Raw genomic sequence first — 27214 nt, 5'->3', positions numbered from 1 at the left:
TATATATATATATATACTGTTGTTGTTAAGTGCCATTGAGTTGGTTCCAACCCATAGAGACTCTGCATAGGGTTTCTGAGGTGGTGAGCTTGAACCATCGACCTTTAAGTCCAAACCAACTTTGCTGTTCAATGTATTAAGCCGTATATGGTAGTGGTGATGATGTGCTGAGTTTTTTCAGGATTTCAGAAGCTATAAATCTTACAGGAGCCAAAAGCCTCATCTTTCTCCAGCAGAACCCTGGTGGTTTTGAACTGCTGACCATGAGATTAGTAGCCGGATTCATAACCTCTAAGCTACCAGAGCTCCAGATATATATCTCTAAATATATCTATAAAGGAGCTCTGGTAGCGTAGTGGTTACGAATTGGGCTGTGAACCGCAAGGTCAGCAATTCGAAACTACCAGCTGTTCCGCCGGAGAAAGATGAGGCGTTCTGCTCCCGTAAAGATTTACAGCCCTGGAAACCCTGTGCAGGGTCGCTATGAGTCGGAACCGACTCCACGGCACTTAACAACAACAACAACAATACTTCTGGTGTGGTGCTGTAAGATCACTGGACTGTGAGCTCCAAGGTTGGCAGTTCAAACCCACCAATTGCTTGTTGGAAACCCTATGTCATTGTTATGTGCTGTGGAGTCAGTTCCACCTCATAGTGATCTTGTACAGGGTTTCCAAGGCTGTAAATCTTTATGGGAGCCGAAAGCCTCGTCTTTCTCCTGCGGAATGGCTGGTAGTTTCGAACTGTCCACCTTGAAGTTAGCAGCCTGATTCGTAACTGCTACGCTACCAGAGCTCCTTTGGAAACCCTATACAGGGTCGTTATGAGTCAGATCCGACTCCATAGCATATAATCAACACCACCATATACGGGTTAATGCTCTGAACAGCAAAGTCAGTTTGAACCGCAAGGTCGGCGGTTCAAGCTCATCAGCCACTCCTCAGAAACCCTATACAAGGTTGCTGTGTGTTGTAACCAAATTGATGGCAGTTAACAATAGCAATAATAATGTATCTATTATACATGAAGTCCTGGTGTGGCACTGTGGGTTAATGAGCTGGACTGCTACGTCAGTCTGAACCGAAATGTTGGCAGTTCAAGCTCACCAATTGCTCTCCTGGAAATCCTATACTACAGGATCGCTATGGCAATATCTATTTATCTGTCTAGGGGTCTTGGTGTGGTGCTGTGGGATAAACCACTGACTGGACCACAAGGGTGGTTTGAACCACAAGGTCGGTGGTTGATACTCACCAGCCACTCCTTGGAAACCCTATACAGGGTCGCTATGAGTCGGACAGAACTTAACAACAACAGCAGGTGGTGATTTTCAATATTTATTTTCTATGTTCTTCTTTATAACTGGGGTTGGGGACAGAACTAAAATATATGCCTGTGTTATAAAGAAAGTAAGTTTAGATATGTAGGGATCCCTGGTGGCACAGTGGCTATGTAAATATATCACTGAAATTAGTCATTACAAATGTATAGATTGACTTATATTTTCATATATTATAAACTTCCAAGACAGAAAGAGTTTGTAAAAGTAATAAAATTTAGTTTATTCTAAGGATCACAGTGGCTCTAGAGAATAAACACTGGACTGCAAACCACAAGATCAATAGTTCGAGCCCAACAGCCGCTCCAGGGGAAACAATGAGGCTTTCTGCCCCTGTAAAGACCTGAAGCCTCAGAAACTCTCTATACAGGATTGATGCGAGTTAGAACTGACTCAACAGTACTTCACAATAACAAGTCAGTGAGACAACAAGAAACCTGATTTTTAAAAAGCAAAAAGAAATTTTAACACACCAAAAAAGTCGGTTTACAAAGCAAAACTGAGCTCTACTTCCCATGGCAATAAGTCACTAAACTTTCATACTTCAGTTTCCTTATTACTAAAATGAACAGGTGGAATTAGGTTACTTCCAAGGTTCCAATAGTCTATGATTTTATAAATCTGCAAATGAAGAGGAATTATTTTATTTTACTTTATTTGCTAACACAGTGTCTTCTTCAGATGGTCAAGTGATTGTGATCAAGGATGTTCTGGAAAATAGGAAACAGTGGCGGCATGGAGAGCCGGCGACTTTAATGAATGTCTTGGCAGCAGCACAGCTAATGAGTAACTCATTCCCTGCAATTGAAGGAAATTTGGGTATGTAGTTCATTTTTAAGAATATAATCAGTCTCCTGAGGAATTCTGTCTAAGACTTGTAAATGCAAGTTGATTTGCTGTCCTGTTGATTCTGACTTATAGTTACCCTATAAGACAGAGTAGAATTGATCTCAGAGGGTTTCCAAGTCTATAATCTTCACAGAAGCTGACTGCCACATCGTCTTCCTTCAGAGTAGCTGATGGGTTCCAACCGCTGACTTCTGTTAGCAGCCAAGTACGTAATCACTGCGCAAGAAATTCTCCTTATAAATTTAGAAAGGGAATAAAAGTACTTTTAATTGGGAGAGTGGCTAAACTTTTCAAAAGTTGACTCACTTTTCCCATGCCTATTCCAAATGACATTAACTAAAGGCATGAACTTCCAAGGAAAGTGGGATCATTTTCTTTAACGTAATTAGGGAATAACTGATGAAACATTATATAAGTTCCGCAAGGTCAGCAGTTCGAAACTACCAACTGTTTCACAGGAGAAAGATGAGGCTTTCTGCTCCTGTACAGATTTACAGCCTCAGAAACCCTCTACAGGGTCACTATGAGTCGGAACTGACTCCATGGCACCTAATCAGCCAACCAATGGCTTTGTGGACTCTGAGTAGTGCAAACAGTTATGTACTTGGGTGCTAACTGAAAGGTTGATGGTTGAAACCCACACAGCAATTCTGTGGGAGAAAGGCCTAGTGAACTGCTTCCATAAAGATTACAACCAAGAAAACCCTATGGAACAGTTTTAATCCATCACACAGGGTTGCTAGAAGTCAGAATTGACTTGAAGGCACCTAACAACAACAAAAAGAGTGGTTTTGTAGGTGTTCCTGGGTGGATGGTGCATATGGGTAAGTGCTCGATCACTAGCCAGAAGCTTGACCGTTGGAGCCTATCCCGTGGTGCCTTGGAAGTCAGGCCTGGCAATCTTCTTCTGAAAGGTCCCAGCAGTACAACTTTATGAAGCACAGTTCTACCTGTACACATGGGGTCACTGTGAGTTGGATTGTACTCAAAGATGGTGATTACCACCACCATCTACAACCAATGGTGCTGTGGAGCCCCTGGGTGGAGGTATGATTCCACCCAGAAGCACCTTGGAAGAAAGGTCTGGCAATCTACTTCTTCAAAATCAGCCACTGTCAAAAAACAATTAAGGCGGCAAAGGAAGATATGGGATGGAGTGCAAGAGTTAAAGGCAACAGAGGGAAATACTGTTAAATACACAATCCTGCAGTAATAGAGATATACAGATAGATGCATGGATAGACACACAGGCTGAACAGGTGTTTCAGGAGAGTGGGAGCAGAGCCACAAATATATATTTGTTTATCTGATGATATTTATACATGGGTAGTTAACTTTCTGAAAATATATCCATGAATATGGTAGAGCATACAGGGGGCAAAGTTATGAAAACTTCTTAGGCATAACCAGACACCTTTGAGAAAAGGAGTCATTGGATCTAGAAGCTCAGGACCATCGTTTGGGGGGATATCAAGGAAAATTTCCATAGCATAGTCCACAAAGACAGTGGTCTACATCGTACTTTGGTGAGTAGTGACGGAATCTTAAAAGCTCATCAGCAGCCATCTAAGATGCAACTTTTCCTTAACTCTTGCATGAAGTTGGACCTATTTCTTGACTATTTCTATTCCATTGATGCATAAATATCATTTTATTTTACTGTTTGATTTTACCAGGATTCTGTGCTATGGTAGTACAAATTTCCCCTGTAAAAATGTTTTTGATGCAGTTGTATGTTAATACGGGGATGCAATGTATAAAATCTAAAACACTTATGCCTATATTTGGAATACATAAAGATTATTTTTGTACTTTCCAGAATACAAGTATTAGTAGGCAGCATTGGACTTAGACAGATCTGTTATAGCCTCTATATTTTATAATCCCTAAGAAATCCTGTCTTTGGTTTCCTCATTTGTAAAATCAGCAGTATGATAGCACCAAATACAAAAGTTTATTTTGAGGATTGAATGAGACAGTGCATGTAATGTGCCTAAGCAGGTGCTTAGTAAGGTGTAGTTTTTAGAACAGAGGCTAAGAGCACCAGTTCTGATACAGATTCCCAACAACTACCACATGATCTTAAGCTACTCACTTAACCCTTCTGTGCTTTAGTTTCCTGAAATTCAGCAGTTCTAAAATGCACATCCCTTTTTAATGTTTTTGAGAGTGGCCTATAGCTTACATTAAGGGTGTTCTACAATTGCTGTAGGGCAGCAGCTGCCCCGATTATCATTGCCTCGGTCTCAGTGAACATCAGATGAAAGTCTGTGGTGTGGCACTGTGGGTTAGTGTGCTGGACTGCAAAGTTGTTTTGAACTGCAAGGTTGGTGGTTCAAACTCCCCAGTCGCTCCTCAGAAACCCTATATAGGTTTGCTATGGGTCAGAACTGACTCAACACCACATAACAACAACAATAGTGAAACACTCTTTTAACCTATAAGAACCTAAAAGTATATGGGAGAAAGGTTGATTATGATAGATTTGCAGTTCCTCTGTCATTATATGGATTTTTGCGGCTCCTAATCTGGACTAATCAAGGAGCTCTGTTAGCGTAGTGGTTACGAATTGGGCTGCGAACCACAAGGTCAGCAGTTCGAAACTACCAGCTGTTCTGCGGGAGAAAGATGAGGCTTTCTGCTCCTGTAAAAATTTACAGCCTCGGAAACACTGTACAGGGTCACTATGAGTCAGAACCGACTCCATGGCACATAACAACAAGAATCTGGACTTATGAATTGGGCTGCAAACCTTAAGTCAGCAGTTCGAAACTACTAGCTGTTCCATGAGAGAAAGATGAGGCTTTCTGCTCTCTTGAAGATTTACAGCCTTGGAAACCCTGCACAGGGTTCGGAATCGACTCCATGGCAACTAACAACAACAACAAATCTGGACTTGCCTTGGAGTTTACTTAGTCCAGTAGAAGACAGTGGAAGTGATGGTGTTCTTGGTCTAAGTCTAAGCCTCAAGAAGCTTTGTGAGATTCTGTTCTCTCTTTTGGAACCATACCCACCTCTCAACTAGACTGGACTGGCATTCTGGAGAATAAGAGACTGTATGTACTAGAGACAAGCTATCCTAGGTGAGGTCATCCTAGGTCAGCCAGCCTCCAAGTGACCTGGCAAATGCCTGCAGATGTGTGAGTGGACCCAGCTGAGACTAGAAGAGCCAACCAGTTGAGCCCAGTCCAAATTCCAAATCAGATTTGGGACCTAAATAAATGGCTATTGTTTTAAGACACTAAGTTATATGGTGGTTTATTATTTTGAAAAGCTCAATAATATAGGCATATTTAGCAAAAAATCCCAAAATGGGAGTAAAAAATAGGCTGTTTCTGCATATTTGTAAGGCTAGTTTAAGAATCAAGCATTTTTAGTTGTTTAGTGGATTCTTTATTAGTTTTATGGCATTCTATTAAGAAAAGATGTCTCACCAGTGTTGTTGATTACACTGTTTGAAATGATGTGGAAAAAACAAATTAATGACTCAAAATGTAATTCAAATTTCCCTAATGATCTCATAAATGGTTTTATTATCATTTTTTTAAAACCAGAGTCCAAATAAAGTTTGGTTGATATATGTCAGACACATACAAAGTAATCCAAAGAAACAAGACTCTGAATGTCAGAAATTTTAGGAATATTTTATCTAATTTACATTTTTCTTTTTATGAATGTACTAGAGTGATATAAGATTTTAAATGTGTGCTTGGTGGTGTGGGTAGTGGTGTGCCATTGAGTCATTTCCAATTCGTATACGGTTTTAAAGGTTGTTTTTCGGGGGGAACAGAAAGCTTCATCATTCTCCCAGAGTGGTTGGTGGATTTAAACTACTGATCTTGCTGTTAACAACCCAATGCATAACCCACTATACTACTTGTTGTTAAGTGCCGTCAAATCGGTTCTGACTTATAGTGACTCTGTATAGGGTTTCCAAGGAGCAGCTGATGAGCTTGAACCACCAATCTTGCAGCTCAGAAAGATCTAAAAGAGTTAAAAAATTATCTACATCCACTGTGGTTATTAAATGTCATTAGTTGGTTCTGACTCATAGCGACCCTGTATAGGGTTTCTGAGGAGTGGCTAGTGAGTTTAAACAGCCGACCTTGCTGTTCAAACTGACCTTGTGGTCCAGTGCTTATCTTATATCATGAATTTTATTGAGAACAGTTTCTTTGGTGTTGATAATATAAAATAAAATGCATCTTACAATGAATGGAATCTTAGAGTTTTGAAGGGCAGCTACATTATAATAAAGAAATGAAATGTCTTTTTTTCTATCTTCTAACTTTTTTCTCTAAGAGGAAAAAAGTATATTTTAAATGCTATATTCCATAAAAAGACTAAATGCAGTAATTAAATATAATGTGTGTGTGCACACACATTTTGGGTGTTTTATGCAGGCATTAAGAGCTCTGGTAGCATAGTGGTTACGACTCGGGCTGCTAATCTTATCACGGTCAGCAGTTTGAAACTACCAGCAGTTCCACAGGAGAAAGGTGAGGCTTCAGCTCCTGTAAAGATTTACAGCCTCAGGAACCCTATACAGGGTTGCTATGGGTCGGAACTGATTCCACGGCACAGCACCACCACCAACCACCACCATGGAGGCATTAATGATTAAGTCTGTCAGCCAGATACCCAGTTTATAGAAATGGGGAAGAAAAGAAGTGGTTCAATTTAGCAAATCTTAAGTTTCTCTATAAAAATATTATTAAATTTTCTATGCAATTAAAAATCTACCCCCAAGACATTGGTTAGGCAAGAAGTGCCTGGCTTACAAGCTTTCAACAGGGAGCCTAACTCCAGAGGATACAGGGAAAGGTAGAATCTCCACTGAATTGTTTCCAACCTGTCTGGATGGGGTTGATAAAAGATGAGGGGGAAAGGACTCCTGTGGTTCAGTAGGGAATGGTTGCTATCAGGTTTGACTGGGAGTATTGGAAATGGTAACAAAAGGAGGGGAGCTGCTGATTTTGCAGTCCAGGTGTGGAGATTCCAGGTACCATCAAGGGAGAAAAGCAAAGTGCAAGACCCTGTCCAGAGAGGCGGTGACACTAGGGGTGGAGGCAGAGAAGATGAAGTGGACAGAGAAGCGGCTGGGGACTCTGGACTCAGGGAGGGAGAGAGGCTGTGTGCTGATGGCTGGGTGGGGTGGGGGGGGGGGGCGTGTAAGGTGTACCCTTTGATGATGCATGCAGGGGATTGTGATCATTGCAATTAAACAAAATACGATAGGATAAATTGTAAAGATAATGTTCACCCATGTAAACTAACACATAATTCATTAAAAAAATTAAAAAAATCTACCCCCAAATAAAAATTTTGTTTCTTCTTTTTTCATCTTTATTTCTCTTACTTTTTGTCTTGTGTATGGCCTACTATCTGAAGTAAACATTGAATGATTGGGGTATCTGTTTTAATAGGAATAATTTAAAAGTTTTTATCATAATGATTGATGCTCATTATCGGCTTTTTGGCATATATCCTCATTGGGTATATAGATTGGGATGTTTTTGGCTGCAAACAACAGGTGACACCAACTCAGATGTAAACTAATATAAACAATGAGATCATTTATTTTTCATATAATTGGAAGCCCAGAATTAGGACAGGTGTCAGGGCAGGTGTAAAGTAGGGAAGTGTGAAATTTAGGTCAATTAAAAAAACATCTACTACATCAAACTAAAAAATAAATTATCTTATTAACTTTACTATAATTTTTTTAAATGAAGGTTTAATTTTATTGAAGGATATTTTGTGCTTATATTCAGATAATCACTGTTCTACTTTCATCTATAAATGTGATAAATTAACAGTAAGATTTTCTAATGCTATCTTATCCATAATTCTTGGTATATACCCAACTTGGTAATACTGTGCTTTATTTTTAAAATGGGAGTGAACTTATTGAGCTTATATTTTATTGAGGATTTTTATATGCCTGTGAAACTTACATATACTTTCCTGATTTTATGCAAGCCTCATAGATTAAGTAGTTGTTTTTCATAATATGCATTGTTGTTGCTGTTAAGTGCTGTTGAGATTCTGACGCATAGAGACCCTGTATAGGGTTTCCAAGGAGCAGCTGGTGTACTTGAACCACCGACTTTGCAGTTCAAACAGCTTTGCAATCTGATGCATTAAGTCCACAGAGGCACACCAGGACTCCATAATATGTATTGTTGTTGTTGTTAAGTACCGTGGTGTCAGTTCCGACACATAGTGACCCTGTATAGGGTTTCTGAGACTGCCAATCTTTACGGGAGCAGAAAGCCTCATCTTTCTCCTGTGGAACAGCTGGTAGTTTCGAACTGCTGACCTTGATTCATAACCACTACACTAACAGATAATATGTATTAGATAGTGCTTATTTATTCCTTGAAGAGTTTCTAAAATAGACTGGTACTATGTGGCAAGTATGGGAGTTGTAGGAAAGATATTTTATTAATTTCTTTAATGTATATGATGAATTTGGGTTTTTCTTACTAAGTGAATTTTGTATATATATACTCGGTGTTATAGAAATGTTTGTATTTTGTTTAAGTTTTTAATTCTATTGGCATAAGGTTGTTCATCATGTCCTCATATAATTTAACTGTATGTTTAATTATGTCCCAATTCTTGTTCTTACTGTTGTTTATGTTTTATTTATTTTCCTGTTAATCTTAAGAAAGATTCGTCTATTTAATCTGAAAATATATAATTTAAGAATATAGTATAGTTACTGTATTCTAATTACACTTTTAAAAGATGCTTTAGTATCACTTACTGCTATCTCCTCTAAACACACTCCAAGTTTCCAAACTTTAATCTTTCTTTCTGTCTTTTTCTTAACAGTGGAAACATTAAAAGATGACGATAAGGTGGACATAGCCTCTAGCCTTGAAATAGATGAAGAACAACTAGGACCTCGATCTGATGATGATGATGATACGTAAGTAGGTCATATCCAGATGCCTAAATGAAGCATTGATAGAAGGTTAGAACACTGTTACAATAAAGAAGATCACCAACTGTGAAAAGTTAGTAGCATCAGAATCTCTCTCATTTCAAGAAGGATCATCCCAAAGCTGATTCCTATGAGGTGGAGGTCAGACATACCTCCATTCTCTAACCTTTTAACAAATTCTAACACCAGTAGTCCCTTCCCTGTTGTTAGTTATTATTGTTAGGTTGCCACTGAGTCAGTACCAACTCAGAATGGCCTTATGCACAACAGAATAAACCACTGCCTGGTCCTGCACCAACCTCACAATTGCTGCCATGAATGAGCCCATTGCTACTGCCACTGTGCCAATCCATCTAGTTGGAAGTCTTCCTCTTCTTTATTGATCCTCCACTTTACCAAGCATGATGTTCTTTTCCAGGGACTGGTCCCTCCTGATATGTCTGAAATATAAGAAATGAAGTCTGGCCATCTTGACTTCTAAGGAGCATTCTGGCAGTATGTCTTCCAACACAGTCCTGTTTATTCTTTTGACAGTCCATGATACTTTTAATATTCTCCTCCAATACAGTAATTCAAATGCATCAATTCTTTTTTTTTTATTTTTTTTTAAAGCTTTTATTGTGCATTGAGTGATAGTTTACATGGGAGAACATCAGTTTTGCACTCATTAAATGCATTTAGTGTATCATTAAATGCATCAATTCTTCTACAGTCTTCTTTATTCATTGTTCAAATTAAATTTCACATGCATATGAGGTTATTGAAAATACCATGGCTTGGATCAGGCATACCTTAGTCCTCAAACTGACATCTTTGCTTTTGAACATTTTAAAGAGGTCTGTGCAGCAGACTGCCAAATGCAATATATCATTTGATTTCTTGATGACTTTGAGTTGTGGTGTTGGAGGAGAATACTGAAAGTGCCATGGACTGCCAAAAGAACCAATAGATCTGTTTTGGAAGAAGTGCAAACAGAGTGCTCCTTGGAGGCCAAGATGGCTAGGCTTCGTCTCTCATACTTTGGACACATTGTCCAGAGAGAACAGTCGCTGGAGAAGGATGTCATGCTGGGTAAGGTGGAGGGTCAGAGAAAAAGAGGAAGACCCCCAACGAGATGGATCAGCCAGGTGACATCATTGATGGCGTCAAGTGTGGCGGCGGTAGTGAGGTTGGCCCAGGATCGGACCTTGTTTTGTTCTGCTGTGCATGGGGTCGCTATGACTCGGTTCCGACTCGATGGCACCTGACAAAAACAACAACAACTTCCATGAGTGTTGATGGTTGATTCAAGCAAAATGAACTCTTTGATTGATAACTTAAATCTTTTCTCCATTTAACTTGATGTTATTTATTGGTCCAGTGATGAGGATTTTTTTCTTGTTCTTCAAAGTCCCTCCCATGGCACTATTTCTCTTCTGTGCTTGATAATCCATTGTAATGGCTGCACAAAAGCCACAAACTAGTACTTAAAGTTAAGTGGTTTATAAACTTAATTGGTGATGGCTGTGAGCCATGGAGTCAGTTCCAACTCATAGCGACCCTGTACAGGGTTTCCGAGGCTATAAATCTTTATGGGAGCAGAACGCATCTTTCTCCCGCGGAACCACTGGTAGTTTTGAACTGCTGACCTTGCAGTTCGTAGCCCAATTGGTAACCACTACGCTACCAGAGCTCCTTATAAACTTAAGTAGCAAGGTATAAAGTATAGTGAATAGCGTTTTTGGAATTTTTATGGCAATTATAGCTTATTTGTTGATTAATTTATGGGAATTGACATATTTCTGACTGTGAATGTTAATATTTATGCATATAGTATAGCTCTCCATTTGTTTACATCTTCCTTTATAGTCTTCAGTATTTTTGTCAATTTCTTCATGGCATAGTTTTTGTTACGATTATAAATGGGATCATTCTCTTGTAGTGTTTTCCAATTGTCTATTGATAGTGTATTAATGGGAACTCTCTTATTTGTTCTAACAGTTGAAGTCCTTTGAATTAATTTTTGTTTTATTATACTCTACTTCTACTGTTACAGCAGTTATAGATTCATGGTCGAAGAAACTGAGGCCACTTGGAGAGGTGAAGCAGAATTTCAAATTTTATTAAGCCGGCTGACTCAGAGGACCTAATTTCTCCAGATTCTGAGCCCCAAATGGAGGGCAATACGGGCCTTTATGGGGTCAGAGTCTGGGGAGGGGCCAGGCTGCATACCTGTTTGAGGGCAGGGGGAAAAACAGGGGGATTGGTCCCATTTGGTGACCTGATTAGTATTTTAGCTTGCCTCCTGGGAAGGAGAGGGCAGTGAATGATTTTTACCTTTTTCTGTTCACTACAACAACAACTTCTTTGTTGTTAAGTGCTGTCAAGTTGGTTCCGACTCATAGCAACCCTGAATTGGGTTTCCGAGGAGCAGCTGGTGCATTTGAACTTTAATAGGTAATATATTCACATAGTTCCAAATTCAAAATGTGAGAAACTTTGTCCATACTGACAAATGCTCAAGTAACCCAATCTGTACTCATTTTAGCAAGAGTGAAGTTTTCTTTATTTGATTTTGCAAATTCGGGCACCCAACCCAGTAGACACACACTAGATGTGCCACATGGCTGGCCCACAAACATTTTATTCCCCTGTCTTGGAAAAAGCCCCTCCTCCAGTTCCCCTTTTACTGGGTATTATGGAGTTCACAATCTCCTCCCAACTAGTCCTTACTGGGAGCATTCTCATTAAAGTTAGTTTCCACCTTTCCCCAAAAACTTCCCCCATTTCCTTGATGGGTGTATTCTTATTTTAAAGTTGTAGTCCTAGAACATATTTCTTTCCTCTCTTCCCCCAATTCATCCTGCTTACATACCCATGGGTATGAATTAACAACCTATGTCTGATCTAGCAATCTCATGAGCCCTTTATTCCTGAAGCTGGACCATCTTGAGAATTTCTCACAGAAAGACATACTCTTACAAAAGGCTTACTATTATCGCACCAGTCAAGCAATCTAATCTGCTTCCTGTATATACTTCTCTATAGGCATTCTTTGAATATAAGCAAATATCCTGTATATACTTCTCTATAGGCATTCTTCAAATATAAGCAAATATGTGTATTTGTGTGTGTATGTATTGATTTTGTTTCATATAAATGCTTTCATACTGTACACATTTTTCCACAACTTAGTTTTTTCTCTTAACAGTATATCTTAAATGCATGTCTTCATATGCAAAGACTAGTATCTTTATGATTTAAGTCAAAGAATGTATATTTATAATTTGGCTGTTGTAAAATTTTCTCTGCTAAAGGTTATACCAACTTAAGTTCCTACCATCAGGGTATGAAAGGAGCTCTGGTAGCATATAATCAGGCTGCAAACTGCAAGGTCAGCAGTTCGAACCTATCAGCTGTTCCGCAGGAGAAAGATGAGGCTTTCTGCTCCTGTACAGATTTACAGCCTCGGAAACCCTGTACAGGTCGCTATGAGTTGGAACTGACTCCACGGCACACCATCACCATCAGGGTATGAAAGTGGCTGTTTCCCTAACATTGTCTTGCTCATATGTTACCAAACTTTGGGATCACTGCACAATATATAGGCAAAAAGAAAAAAAATTACATTTTATTTTTAAAAAAACATTTATCTTATAAGTGAGGTTGTCTTTTCATATGCTTAACAGTCATATTTATCTTCTTCTTTTAAAATAATTTATAGACTCATTATGTGGTGTTAAGTCACTTTCAACTCATAGCCACCCTGTGTACAATAGGGTACACTATGACTGCCCTGCCATGCACCAGCCTCACAAGCACTGCTACATTTGAGCCCATTGTTGCAGCCACTGTTAATCCACTTTGTTGAGAATTTCACTATTTTCACTGACTCTTTCCTTTACCAAGCATATGTCCTTCTCTAGGGATTGGTCCCTCTTGATCATATGTCTAAAGTAGGTGAGACAAAGTCTCTCTGGTCTTGATTCTTAGGGGTATTCTCTTTGTACTTCTGACTATACTGTTAGTTCTTTTGGCAGTCTATGATATATTCAGTATTCTTTGCCAACACCTTAATTAAAATGAATCAGTTCTTCTTTGGTCTTTTCAAATTATTGCTCAATTTCCACATTCATAAGAGGCAATTGAAAATACCATGGCTTGGTTAGGCCTACTTTAGTCCTCAAAGTGCCATTTTTGCTCTTTAACACATTAAAGAGGTCATTTGCAGCAGCTATTCCCACTGCAAAACATCATTTGATTTCTTAACTGCTGCTTCCATGAGAGTTGATTGTGGATCCAAGGAAAATTAAATCCTTGGTAATTTCAATCTTTTCTCCATTTATCATGATGTTGTGTATTGGACTAGTTATAAGGACTTTTGTTTTCTTTACACTGAGTTGTAATTCATAAGGAAGGCTGTATTCTTTGATATTCATCAGGAAGTACTTCAAGTTCTCTTCACTTTGAGCAATTAAGCAGTGTCGTCTGCATATCACAGGTTATTAAAGGGTCTTCCGCCAGTGCCAGTCCTGATGCCACATTCTTCTTCATATAGGCCACAGTTTCTCAGTTTATTTGCTCAGCATATAGATCGAATAAGTATTTGCTCAATATATAGACTGACTAAGTACCTATGCTTCATAGATATTCTCAACAGAAGAGTAAAAGTTTTAGGAAACGCTTAGGTGTTTTGTCCCTTAGCATCCTCCTAAAAGACCAAGACAGAGAAGTTGTTGTTAGCTGAAGTCCAGTTGGCGCAGACTCATGGTGATCCATGTACAACAGAAGAAAAGGTTGCCTGGTCCTGCACCGTCTTCATGATGTTGGCATGTTAGAGTCCATTGCTGTTGCTGTGTCAATTCATCTCATTTGTTAAGTTGACAACTTTTATACGTACTCTATTCTTTGCACTGCTTTTATAGTTAGCTACCTAATAAATTGATATAACAAATTAAAAAGTTGGTCAGTATTCATTTCTTACTTTCAAATTTAAGTACCCACTGATTCTTTTTTTCTAAACATAGTTTTATAGAAATAGAATAAATACACAGAAAAGTACACAAATCACAAGTATACAGGTTAATGATTTTTATAAACTGAATACACCTATCTAACCCCCACCCAAATTAATAGAATATTACCACAATCCCAGAGGTCCCTTCACCCCATAGAAACTTTTGATGTTAAATTATTCCCAAAGAACTAGTCTCCAAAGTGATCATAGATAGCTCTTAAAATAAGATCATAACTCCAAAATAAGGTGAGAAAGAATTTTAGTCAATTCTGCAGATAAGTTCAGGACCAAGTTAATTTTTGATCAGCAAGTTAAGAATGAATAAAAAAGATGCTAAGTTACTACTGGCCTTTACTGCTTTTAAGTGGTACTGTAGGATAAGCACTGGACTGCTAACTTCAAGGTCCAAGGTTCAAATCCACCAGCCACTCCTTAGAAACCCTATGCAGGGTTGCTGTGAGTTAGAACCAACTTGACGGTGCTTAACAACAACAGACTTTCAAAATGTTTGCTTTTCAAAATAAAATGTATACACTAAGAACATATATCTATTCAACAGTTTCTACGTGTACACCAATGCCATTGGTTACATACATTCTTCATCTTTGTCAGTCTTCTCACTAATTCTAACCATATTGTTTCACCACCATTAACCTTTACTTTTTGTGGTCCTTTAAAGTTCTCACATGCGCTATTAGAGTTACTATTGTTAATTTAATATCATATAGATGATTCTTCAAAAGAACAAATGTTCAAGGCCAACATTCTTTTTAATTGAGTTTAATTGTTTACTTTAAAGATGACTTCATGAAATAGTTTTGGTTCAAGATTTAAAGATGATTTCACAACATTCAGTAAGTGGTTTCGATGAGAATTTTGACATCATGTTCCACATTTTTCCTCCTTTCAATCAGTACCCATCTATTGGATCCTTTCTGATTGCAGACCGCAGGTACTGGGCTGTTGAGGACCGGTGTCATGGACAAAAATCCAGCACGTGGCCACACTCAGACTTGCTGGCCAGAGACCCTGAGGGCTCAAGGAAGTAACCTCCAGATGTCCCGGGTTCATTGGCTTTTACGAACTCATTGTTGGGCTAACTCTGTATAATTCTCTTTAGTCTTATTAATTCATGCTATGCTTCGAACTCCTGTAATTGTAGCCTCTGAGAAAATGGTTTCTTATGTGCCCCTCTTAATGTCTCCACTGTGTTGGCAGTGCTTAAGGTTCTGGGAACAAATCTCTCTGAGGAACAAACTCTGGCCACTGGGCAAGCTCGTCCAAACTGTTCTTTATCAAATTATTCAGTTATGTTTGATATTAACTTAATACATGAGCCCTTGATACCCATGGACAAATATTAAAACAAAAATCTGCTCCTAAAGCCGAAGCTGTAAAAAGTTCCAAAAGCAAGTTTCCCTCAAGGAGTTCACCCAAAGTGGATTGGCGAATTCCGGGGTTTTGTCTAAAGAATAGTAGGTGTCTGCCTTCCCAGATAGACCCCAGCTGCAAACCATTCAGCTAGGCGTTGTGTTGTCTTGCTTCCTCCTGCAAGTCTCAGCCAGGCAGCTGACACAGCGGGACTCCTTTCAATCCTTTTCACCTGTTCCCATTTGAGATTAGATGCTATAGGTATGTTAATTAGCCTGGAGAAACCAAGTTGCTGCCCTGGGATTCCAACCTGAAAAGTACTGTATAAATTTGCTTGAATTTTGAAAATTAAGGATGTTAGATTATCAAAACAATTTGTGATGTATGTTTTAGAATTTGATTCCTGTAAATCATTGTGTCCTGTGTTGAACGATTAATCACATTTCACTTCTGTACACCGTCTTAATAAACCCCGCCTTCCTTTGTGTAAAGCTCCTCCCCGAAATAAAACAGAGGCACAGACTGAAGCCCACATGCGTTACAGCTGGCAAGGCATGTGTTGCGGCTTGCAGTACGGGCAGGCATTGCAGTTGGCAAGGTGTGCAAATGGCATGCATAGCCAAAATGTTTACAATGCAGGATCTGTCTGACGCCAGTTACGCATCCACTCTGGTTCCAGGGTGTATATGTGTCTCTCTCGTTATGTCTTTGTGTGTATTCTTTCTCTATCTCTGTCGCTGCTAGATCTCCCTACTTCGTGAACTGAACTCTCATGTCGAGGCCGGTTCTTGACACTTTCTCAAAACATTCAGTAATGGTAGTCAGGCTCAACTGTTTCTTCTGGTCTCATTGCAAAGGAGGTAGTAGTTCATGAAGGCAACTAGACCTGCTGTGCATTTTCTTCTGAGGATCCTTCTACTCTTCCAAGTGAACAGAGATCAATTGTGAAGCCACCTTCCATCCTGATTTTGTTATCTAGAATTTTAACTTTTCTTAAAAAACATTGTGGAAATTTACAAACATACAGTAAAATAGAAAGACAGGCAAATGAATTCTTACGTATCTATCACTCAACTGCAACATTGATCAGAATTTTCATAAGTGTGGAATATTTGAAGACTTTACACCTGTCACTTCATTCAACATTTCAAAAAAGTATAAAATATTTAACTTTTTGTTTAACTTGAAACATAACTCAATTTGCCAACAGAGTTTATAATTTTCAGAACGTGTCCATGGTTTTTCTATCCCATGTGTTCCCTTTGGTTGGTGTATGAGGGTACTTCAAAAAAAGTCTGTAGAAAAATGAAATGAAAAGATAATGGAATTTTTTCATGAAAGCTCTTTAAGTTCAAGCCTAAGTAAAAAAATGTCAAAATAGCAGTTTTGGCATCCTTGAGAGACTCAACTTGTGTTCCTTTTTAATGTTCCTTGAGCTTGGGGAACAAAAGAAAGTATGAGGAGACTAGATCTGGGCTGTAGAGTGGAGGGAGCTAGTTTCCCAATGAAATTCTCGTTGCTACCCAGGAAGAACAAGCAGGATGCATTGACAAACTAGGAAGAAAATTCCTTGGAGCAACTTTCCTGGCCTTTTGTTTCATCAGTGCAGTTTTAATTGTCTTAAAACTTCTTCCTAAACAATAGTTTAGCTTAACTAATAATGTCTGATTTGAGTAAGTTAATCTTTTAAGATCTGTTTGGAATTATATTGACAACAGCAACTCAAAAGATTAGATGGGAACCTTAGGAGGCATTGAGTTTACGTTAATAAAGGAAGAGCCACTTGAAAAAGAAGGGTGAGAATATATTCAGTGTCACTGAATTTTACATGTAGAAGTGATTGAATTGGCGTATGTTCTGCTTTATATATTCTCAACAACAACAAAACACAACTAAAAGAAAACCCTAAAGAGTGCAGTTCTTCGCTGACACACTTGGGATCTCCAAGGCAGAGTCTATTCAGAGTCTATTCTCGCCTGTCTCAAAAACCCCAGAAGTCCATTGGCTGTGTTCTCTAGACACCCTCCAACTCAGAGCAGGCTTCCTGATTGTGGCCACCAATTGATCTCCCATTGCCTTCTTTTAACATTTTATCTAGTTTCAGTTTTTGCTTTCATATTCTAAAATTTAGTTCCTTCAGTGCAGCACTCATCTAAAACTTCTTTCAAAGGTCATCTTTTACCTTGAAATTGCCAAGTCTGATCACCTCATGTCATTTGGCAGCTTCTTTCTGGAAATTCTTTGTTCCCTCATTTCTTGGCTCTTAGTTGTTCTTTCTCTGTTGTCTTCTGTTACTAAAATATTAGTGACCTTTGAGTTTTTCTTGGGCTTTTGCCCTCTTCTATTCTAAAATGATCATTGTTTCAATTAGACAAAATTTCAATACCTGTTTTTTGGGTTTTTTTTTGTTTGTTTGTTTTGGTTTTTTTACGCAATCTTCAAAGCCTTTATTAAACAAACACATAAAAATAAGAAAAAAACCTTATTTTTGAGCTGTCAATTGTATTGTGAAGGATTTTTCTTTTCTGTTTTACTGGCTTCAGTGGGAAACATTTCATTTAGAAAACATTTCTTCAATTAATTATCGTATGTGAATTTAGGGGCAGCTGTTAGAGTGTGCTGATGGGATTTCTCAGTGTTTTGGTATCTCAATCAATCATGAGTATGTGAGATCATGGACCCATTTTTCGCTTCTCTGATACTCAGTTTCTCCATCCATAATTGAGGACAATACATGTGTACCGTGCCTGAGGAGAGGGCTCAGGATATGGCAGCTGCTTTACTATTTTCTTACTTTACTTTCTCTCCCTTTTAATGCTTTCTTATCTTTTCTCTTTCTCTCCTCTTAAACATAAGAGTAGTTGGATACACAAATCCAACTAAACAGAAGCCTGCTTCTCCAACATTGGTTATTTATCACCCTATACAAAACCAGGCAGATATTGTCGGGGACCTGCCTCGACACGGATGTTTGGTTCACGAGGAGGGGATATCTGGCGGCAATAGGGATAGCAAAAGAGACACAGAGACACAACGAGAGAGACAAAGAGACACCCCGAAACCAGAGTGGATGCATCACCGGTGGGCAGACTTTGGACCACAGGCATCGTGGCCTCTGCAGGCAGCAACGCACTGCCCTGCAAACTGTACTGCATGCCCTCTAAGCTGTAATGCACACCTGGGTTGGTCTGTGCCTCCATTTTATTTAGGGGAGGAACTATACAGAAAGCTGGGCAGGACTAAGACAAGGTACAGCTAACATATGTAATTCTCCAGACATTCAGGCAGCTTTACATTGTACTTCGCAGGTTCGAATCTTGGTTTCTCAAGCTTAATTAACATACCTTTTAGCACCTAGCCTCAAATGGGGGAAGGAAAAGGAGGACTGAGAGGATTCCCATTGTGTCGGCTGCCCAGCCCAGGTTCTTCAGGAAAAGAGATGCCTGGGTGAATGGCCTGCACCTGGAAACACTTTAAGATGGCAGTCCTTTTGTTCTTAGAACAGAGACCGGGGAGCCACCCAATTTACTTTGAATGAATTCTCTGAGGGAAGACTTTGCCTGTTTAGAATTTTGCAGTCTTGGCTTTTAGGAAAATATCACATTTATCTGTGGATGTCAGGGCTTCATGTAAGCAATTAATAATAAACCTAACTGAACACTAAGATGAAAAACAATTTGCTATGACTGCCAGGTGGCTAGAGTCTGTTCCTCAGAGCCTGCGGCCTGTATGGTCTGCAACACTCGAGCCCACAGGGCCTCGAACTCCTGACCGGGTCTGCACGGTCTTCAACAAAATATAATAAATAATTTCGTAGTAGTATGAAAATGCAAGTTCATATTGCTCAAGTGAGGGTAGGAGACAAAAAGGAGAAGTCATTTCTCAGATATATTCTTCAGTGTTTTGATATAATACGGTTGATTTTTTACTTTTATAATTTCAGAAATTTTGAAGAATCTGAGGATGAGTTGGGAGATGTAGTGGAATCCCTAGAAAAACTCATTATTTCCAAAGAGGAAGATAAAAGAGAAAAGGCTTCAGGTTCCTTGGAGGATGCTGAAAAGTCAGGAGAAAAAGAAGGGATAAGTGCTCAAAAATATGAAGAGTAAAATGAATGAATGTTTGGAGAGTTTTTCTCCTCTAATGCGCTATCTGACTCCACCAAAATTCATGCTGTTCTATGAAATCCAAGGAATATCAACAACCTATCAAAATATACAACTTGATTTTTTTCTTAAATTGTAAGTTATTATCTATTAACTATATAGTATCTGTCACAAATGTGATGATTGTTCATCTTATTGCAAGGATTTGTCCAGTAAGCCTAAGGATTTGCTCATTTTTCTTTCACTTTAGACAACAGAACTCATTTTGAGCCTAGAAATTAATATCAATACTTGAAAATTTCTATTACACAATCTTTCAGATAATATATGTGGTAGACTAGCAATGGTTCCAAATGTTCATAACCTAATCACTGGAATTTGTTACATGGCAGAAGGGAACTAAGATTGCAGATGGGATTAAGATTGCTAATCAATTGAGCTTGAAAATAGGGAGTTAGTTCTGGATTATGGATTATTTGTATGTCCCAGTGTTACCAGAGTGTCCTTAAAAGTGCAAGAGGGTAAGAGAAGAGTAAGACCAGGGAGATGGCAGTGTGAGGACTTCAGCCTGAATTTTCTGGCTTTGAATATAGAAGAAGGGGCCATGACCAAAGAATACTGATGGCCTCAAGAAGCTGGAAAAGACAAGGAAACTGGTTCTCCCCAGAAATCTCTACAAAGGAACACAACCCTGCTCACAGTTTGATTTTAGCCTGGTGAGATCCATTTTGGACTTCTGAACCTTGGAACTGCAAGATAATAAATTTGTGCTGTGTTAAGTCACTGAATTTGAAGTGTTTTGTTTCTGCAGCAATAGAAAAACTAACACTATACAAAGCTCATTCATTTAAAGAATGAATCTACTATTTTATAAAACTGTGATTTTGAAATTTAAGTTATATTGAAAACACTATTCTTAAGTTGATGTTGACACAGAAGGCAACTGCACAAGGAAAGGAATAAAGCATGCCATGCTAATTATGTAATAAATAACAATTTTATTATGTGTTTTGTCAAATTATTTTCTAATAATTTAAAACGTATAGATTATAAATTTTTTGATAGAAGGAACTACTTCTGGTTTTTATATTTTATGATGGTTTTGTTTATATACAATTGTTTTTGTTAGGTGCCAATGAGTCGGTACCGACTCATAGCTACCTTATGCACAGCAGAACGAAACACAGCCTGATCCCGGGCCAACCTCACTACTGTTGCCATGCTTGAGTCCATCGATGCTGCCACTTGGCCAATCCATCTTGTTGGGGGTCTTCCTCTTTTTCTCTGACTCTCCACCTTACCAAACATGATATCCTTCTCCAGTGACTGGTCCCTCCTGACAATATGTCCAAAGTATGAGAGATGAAGTTTGGCCATCTCGGGCTCCAAGAAGCACTCTAGCTGCAATTCTTCCAAAACGGATCTATTGGTCCTTTTGGCAGTCCATGGCACTTTCAATATTCTCCTCCAACACAATAACTCAAAAGCATCAATTCTTCTAACAGTCTTCCTTATTCACTGTCCAGCTTTCCCATGCATATGAGGTTATTGAAAACACCATGGCTTGGGTCAGGCGCACCTTAGTCCTCAAGCTGACATCTTTGCTCTTCAACACTTTAAAGAGTTGTGGTACCTTGAATTTACTTGACATGTTTTTTCTATCCATTGTCTTCTTAATTCCCACCAATTGACTGGGTAAGACCGTGCAAATAAGGTGTATAGGACTGAAAGGCTGGAACTGGTTAGTCATGCCTTCCTGTTAGGTTTAAAAGGAGCCATCTCAGAAGCAGGAATGGACAATCCCAGGATCATCAAGAAGGAAGAGCATGAGTGGACTGTGAGAGGCCCACCTAGAAAAGCAGTGACAGCAGAGGCAATGGTAGAGGTGGTGGCATGGAGAGACAGAGCAGCTGTGGGCTCTAGGCCCATGGACTGAGTAGAGCTGAGTGCCTACAAGCAGGAGACTGGCTTGTAGAGTGTGCTCTTTGGGCATTCAGACTAGCTAAAAGAGCTTTGTAACATTTACCCGAGTAGGACAGAAACAAAGGGACCTCATATGGCAGACAAGAAGCATTCCTGACTGGAGAACTGTTATGTCCTAAGTTTTTTCTGATCCTGAATTATACCGTTCACTTCTCTAATAAACCTAATAATCGTGACTATTGTTATGAGTTCTGTGTGGTCATTGCAATAGATTCTCGAACTCAGATGTAAAGCAGAGTGCTGTGGGAGGAATGATTGGTGTCAAAATCGGGTAAAGAAGGTTTTAGGGTGGAAGTACGTCTGACCTCTACCTCATAGGAATCAGCCATGGGCTGATTTTGAGTTAGATTCTCTTTCCCCATTGGGAAGCCAGAGGAAGTCAGACATGACTCTTACGTGATTTTTGCAACAGTGCTAGAAATGTTTTCTAAATGAATAAATTAGTTCTAATACAGTTTTCTCACTATGATGGGAACCAGGCAGGAAACTAGATTTAAACTTTTTTCAATCAATTATCATAACAATCCCAATGTTGAGCTTATGCTTGGAATTGATGTATGTTGACTAGGGGATGAGTCTGCTGTTATAAAGGACAAAGTGGCTGTATTTCTGCACGGTGGAATTCTGCCCATAATAGAACTAACCCTAAAATGGCACACTGGTGTGTTGCTGAATTAAGAACACAAAGATGAGAGCCTAGTTAGATTATTTCAAAGGTCTGCCTAGCATCTGCACTTCATTAAGTGTGGGTGATTTACATAATTGTCAGATGTGTTCAGTCTTTTGTGCTTTTTGCTCCTTCAACTTGGTTTTTTCAACTGTTTTAGGAAAAATGTTCAGTATGGCCACATCATGAAGCTGTGAATGTTTAAAAATTCTCACCTTTGTGTTCAGGTCTTATCTCCCACTATTCCCTTTCATATGTATCCTACTGTTTTAGGTTGCATTCTCAGAAGAGCTAAAAGCTAAACCAGTAAATTTATATATATATGTGTGTGTGTGTGTATATATATATAGAAAGAGAGAGAGAGAGAGAGATTTATTTCAAGGAAATGGCTCACACCATTGAGGAGGCTGACAAGTCCCAAGTCTGTGGGTCAGGCTTATCCTACAGTGGCACAGATTTGCATATTTTATGCACATTTGTCCACATTTGAAATGACTAAACCAAATCACTCACAAATTTTTCCTCACAGTTACCTTCCCTTGCTGTGCATGCAGCTTTTAAATCATTGAGAAGGCTAAGCTTTTCATATACTATGTAACATAAAAATAGCACATGCTCCTGTTCCTACTTACAGAGTCTTAAAGACCCAGTTAGGATCAGATCTTGTTTGTACCCCAGGAACTGCCTGTAAGGAAAGCCCCCTGACATCAGATCGTTAAATGGAGGATAATTATATTAATACTGAGGATCCTGGCCTAGTCAAACTGACACCTAATATTCACCATCACAGTCCACTTCTTGTCAACGTGGCAGCTGTACACATTGTGTTAATGCTATCAAGTTGCTTCCAACTCATAGACACCTGAGGACTGGCTGGTGGGTTTGAACAGCTGACCTTGCAGTTAGCAGTTCAGTGCTTATCCTACAGAACCCTACCAGGACCCCACACATCTTCTTAGACAATACATAATCTCTAGAGACAAAGTCATACTAGAGCCTAACATGATGTAACTAACATGCATACAACTAAAAATGCACTAGCCCTGTTCACTTTTGATATAGCTAAAGCCACTGTCATCGAGTCAATTCTGATTCCTAGTGACCCTTTAGGACAGAGTAGAACCCCTTAGTGTTTCTGAGACTGCAAATTTTCATGGAAGGAGACTGCCTCAGCTTCTGCGGGAGTGGCTGGTGGGCGCAAAGCACTAACATTTGGATAGCAACCCATCACTTATGCTATTGCATGACCAGACTCCTTAAGATCCCTTTTCCGTGGCTGGGCACTAAGCTCAGAGGGACAGGTGGTGTGAGGAGCACCTAGTGGGTAAGTCTCCTGAGTCCACCTGGAGAGGGCTGTGTCTTCTCTAGGAACACAGGTGGAGGAGGTACCTGGGAGGTGACAGCGCTCTAGGGCGAGCTCAACACACTGCAGAAGGCATGGAGTGAGGACCACCCACGATCCGGGAAGCTATACACACTGGAACACAGGCTGATCAGAAGCCTGGCAGGAAACAACAGGAGGGTGCTGGCAGGGGAGGGACGTGCTCTAGAAGTACAGCGGGGCATGGGGGTAAGGGCCTTGGACCAACCACCACTGTGGGGCCACAAGCCCTCTCACATTGACAGCCATACCCTGTTTGAGACTGAGGCATGAGGGATAAAGGAGAGAAGAAAACAAAAATATCTGCTGTCTCTCATATATGTCTGTACATATGAAATACTCCTAACAATGATAGTGCTGTTACAACTGGCCGCAAGGTCATAACTAATATTTAGAAATACATTTCTTCCACCACCCATTCTGTATTCCCTTTGCCCTCAGCAAGCACTTCAACTGGTCTTGTTTCTTTACTTGGTAAGGTGACCTAACTTTCATTCCTGAAGGATCTGGACCACTAGAATTCACTTTGGAATTGGATTCCTGTAGCTTTCCATTGTCTGTTAAAAACAGGGGCTGGTTGTACTAAGAGATGCCCTAAGGGGTCTCTGGCATTCCAGACATACTCTTCTTTATCTAGCACACAAATGTCTTACCAATAAGCTTAGAGTCATTCAAACAGTTTCCTTACCAGGTGGTCTAATGGAATGTAGAAGTCATCAAACAACTTCACTCATTTCACCTGCAGATGGAATTTTGGTAAACGTAATTCAAACATGGTTGCAGCAGTAAGTACATCAATAGGGAACTGCCAGAAATTCAAGCAGGATTCCACAGAGGATGTAGATGAGGGATATCATTACTGATGCCATATGAATATTGACTGAAAGCAGAAAATACTAGAAAGATGTTGAACTGTATTTTATTAACTATGCAAAGACACTCTACTAAGTGGATAACAAATTATGTATAACAATGGGAAGAATGGGAATTCCAGAACACTTATGTGCTCATGTGACTCCTGAGTTGGGATAGACTTGACAGAAAGACAAATAACCCAGTTATAAAACAGGTAAATAATGTGAATAGACATTCCACCAAAGAAGACATTCTTATGTCCACCAAATACATGAAAAGTTGCTCAATATCATTAGCCAAAAAGCTCAACATAAGCACTGCTGCCAAGCAGATTCCAACTCATAGAAACACTTTTCGACAAAGTAGCAATACCCTTAGAGATTTTCAGGGATGTAAGTCTTTACAAAAGCAGATTGCCACATCGTTCTCCTGCAGAATGGCTGGTGGGCTTGAACCACCAACTTTTTAGTTAGCAATTGAGCATTTTAACCACCGTGCCACCAAGACTCCTTCACTAGCCACCAAACCAATACCCCACTGCCACTGCGTAGATTCCAACTTCTAAAGGCCATATATAAGGTTTCTGAGATTGTAAATCTTTATGTGAGCAGCCTCATCTTTCTCCTGTGAGGTGACTGGTGGGTTTGAACCCCACTTTGCAGTTAGAAACCCAATGCTCATCCCACAGTGCCATCAGGGCTCCTTCATTAGCCAGCAGAGAGATGCAAATCAAAACTACAATGAAGTATTATTTCACTCCTACTAGGATGTGCTGTAGGATCAGCACTGGACTGCAAACAACAAGGTAAACAGTTCAAACCCACCACTGCTCCTTGGAAATGCTATACAGGGTTGCTTGGAGTCAGAACCAACTTGATGGCACTTAACAACAACAACAGGACGCCTAAGGGGAGCACAGGGGCTCCATATGATAAGCACTGGACTGTGAACCACAAGGTCAGCAGTTTGAGCTCATGGGAGAAAGATGAGACTTTCTGCTCCCACAAAGACTGAAATCCTATACAGGGTCACTATGAATCAGAACTGACTCAATGACAGGATGTGTAAGGAGTCCTGGTGTGACACTGTAGGTTTAGCACTTGATTACTGACCACAAGTCTGTCGTTTAAACCCATTAGATGCTCTTCAGAAATGCTATACAGAGTTTGCTATGAGTTGGAATCAACATGATGACACTGAACACCAACAAAAACAAGATGCCTAAGATTTGACAATAATTATAAATGTTGTGAGGATGTGGGAAAATTGGAAGCCATTGCTGGTGGGAATGCAAAATGGTACAGCAGCTGTGGAAAACAGTATGGTGGGTCCTCAAAACTTTAAAAATAGAACTACCGTGGTGGTAGTTATGTGCCATGGAGTCAGTTCTGAATCATAGTAATCCTGTATAAGGTTCCCAAGGCTGTATGTAAATCTTTACAGATGAAAAGCCTTATCTTTCTCCCACAGAACAGCTGGTAGATTCAAATGGCTGACCTTGTGGTTAGCAAATCCAACTCATAACCCACTACAATACCAGAGCTCCTTAGAACTACTGTTGTTTTTGTTGTTAAGTACCATGGAGTCAGTTCCAACTCATAGTGACCCTGCACAGGGTTTCCGAGGCTGTAAATCTTTATAGGAGCAGAAAGCCTCATCTTTCTCCCGTGGAACAGCTGGTGGTTTTGAACTGCTGACCTTGTCTACTCTTAGTATACACTCAACAGATCTGAAAGCAGAATCAAGCAGAGACTCGTACACCAATGTTCATTGCAGGACTATTCACAATAGGCAAAAAGTGGAAGCTAAATACCTATCAATGGATAAATGAATAAACAAAACATAATAAATACATATAATGGAATCCTATTCAGCCAGTAGAAAAAACGAAGTCCTCATACATGCTACAGTATGGATGCAGCCTGGAGCTAATCACGAAGGGGAAAATATTCTATGCCTTCACTTATATAAAAATACAAGAAAAGACGAATGTATAGTGGTTAATAGTCATTACCAGGGGTAGTAGGAATGAGAAAGGGTCGGGGTGGGGTGGGGAAGAAGGGCCAACAGTGATGGAACAAAATCACACTGATTAAGGGTTGTTGTTGTTAAATGCCGCCGAGTCCGTTCCGACTTATAACGACCCTATGTAGGGTCTCTGAGGAGCGGCTGGTGAGTTTGAACCACCAACCTTGTGGTTTCAACATTGCGCTCCAGTGCTTTATCTCACAGTGCCACACCAGGTAGGACTGCATATTCAATTATTATAATTGCTGTCAATAAGTTATGCATATTCAATTATTATAATTGCTGTCAATAAGTTATACACCTGTACAGAGTTGAATGGACAAAAAAGTTGTGTGATAGATATATTTACAAGAATGATAAAGAAAAGGAATAGCTTCTGAGGTTGTTTATGCATACCAAATACCTCATGGGATTTGGTTCATTGGTTTGGAGGTTTAGGATCATGGTCTCATGGGGACATCCCAGTTAACTGGCCTAATAATGTGTTTAGTTCTACTTCCTAGTTCTTTGCATAGTGCCCGGGGTCTTAAAAGCTTGCAAGTGGTCATCCAAGTCACAATGTTGTTGTTAAGTGCCGTCGAGTCGGTTCTGACCCATAGCGACCCTGTATATAGGGTTTTCAAGGAGCAGCTGGTGAGCTTGAACTGTTGACCTTGTAGTTCAAACGCCTTTGCCACCTGGTGCATT

At 39.6% G+C, this 27214-nt stretch overlaps 1 protein-coding gene across 1 annotated transcript in view; it reads left to right on the top strand.

Annotated features, from left to right (window-relative positions):
* The window catches only part of NEK5 (NIMA-related kinase 5), a 194645-nt gene extending 172185 nt beyond the window's left edge, over positions 1–22460 (top strand). Inside the window, exons 20-23 of the mRNA XM_006876943.1 lie at positions 2009–2158; positions 9029–9125; positions 19451–19612; positions 22424–22460. Of these exons, the coding sequence (XP_006877005.1) occupies positions 2009–2158; positions 9029–9125; positions 19451–19612; positions 22424–22460 (446 nt within the window). The remainder of the gene's footprint in view (positions 1–2008; positions 2159–9028; positions 9126–19450; positions 19613–22423) is intronic.
* Positions 22461–27214: the final 4754 nt, after the last annotated feature.

The sequence above is a fragment of the Chrysochloris asiatica genome, unplaced genomic scaffold, assembly GCF_000296735.1.
Source record: "Chrysochloris asiatica unplaced genomic scaffold, ChrAsi1.0 scaffold00432, whole genome shotgun sequence".
Taxonomy (NCBI): domain Eukaryota; kingdom Metazoa; phylum Chordata; class Mammalia; order Afrosoricida; family Chrysochloridae; genus Chrysochloris; species Chrysochloris asiatica.
The sequence above is the reverse complement of the archived record's forward strand: the minus strand, read 5'-3'. Positions and strand labels throughout refer to the sequence as shown.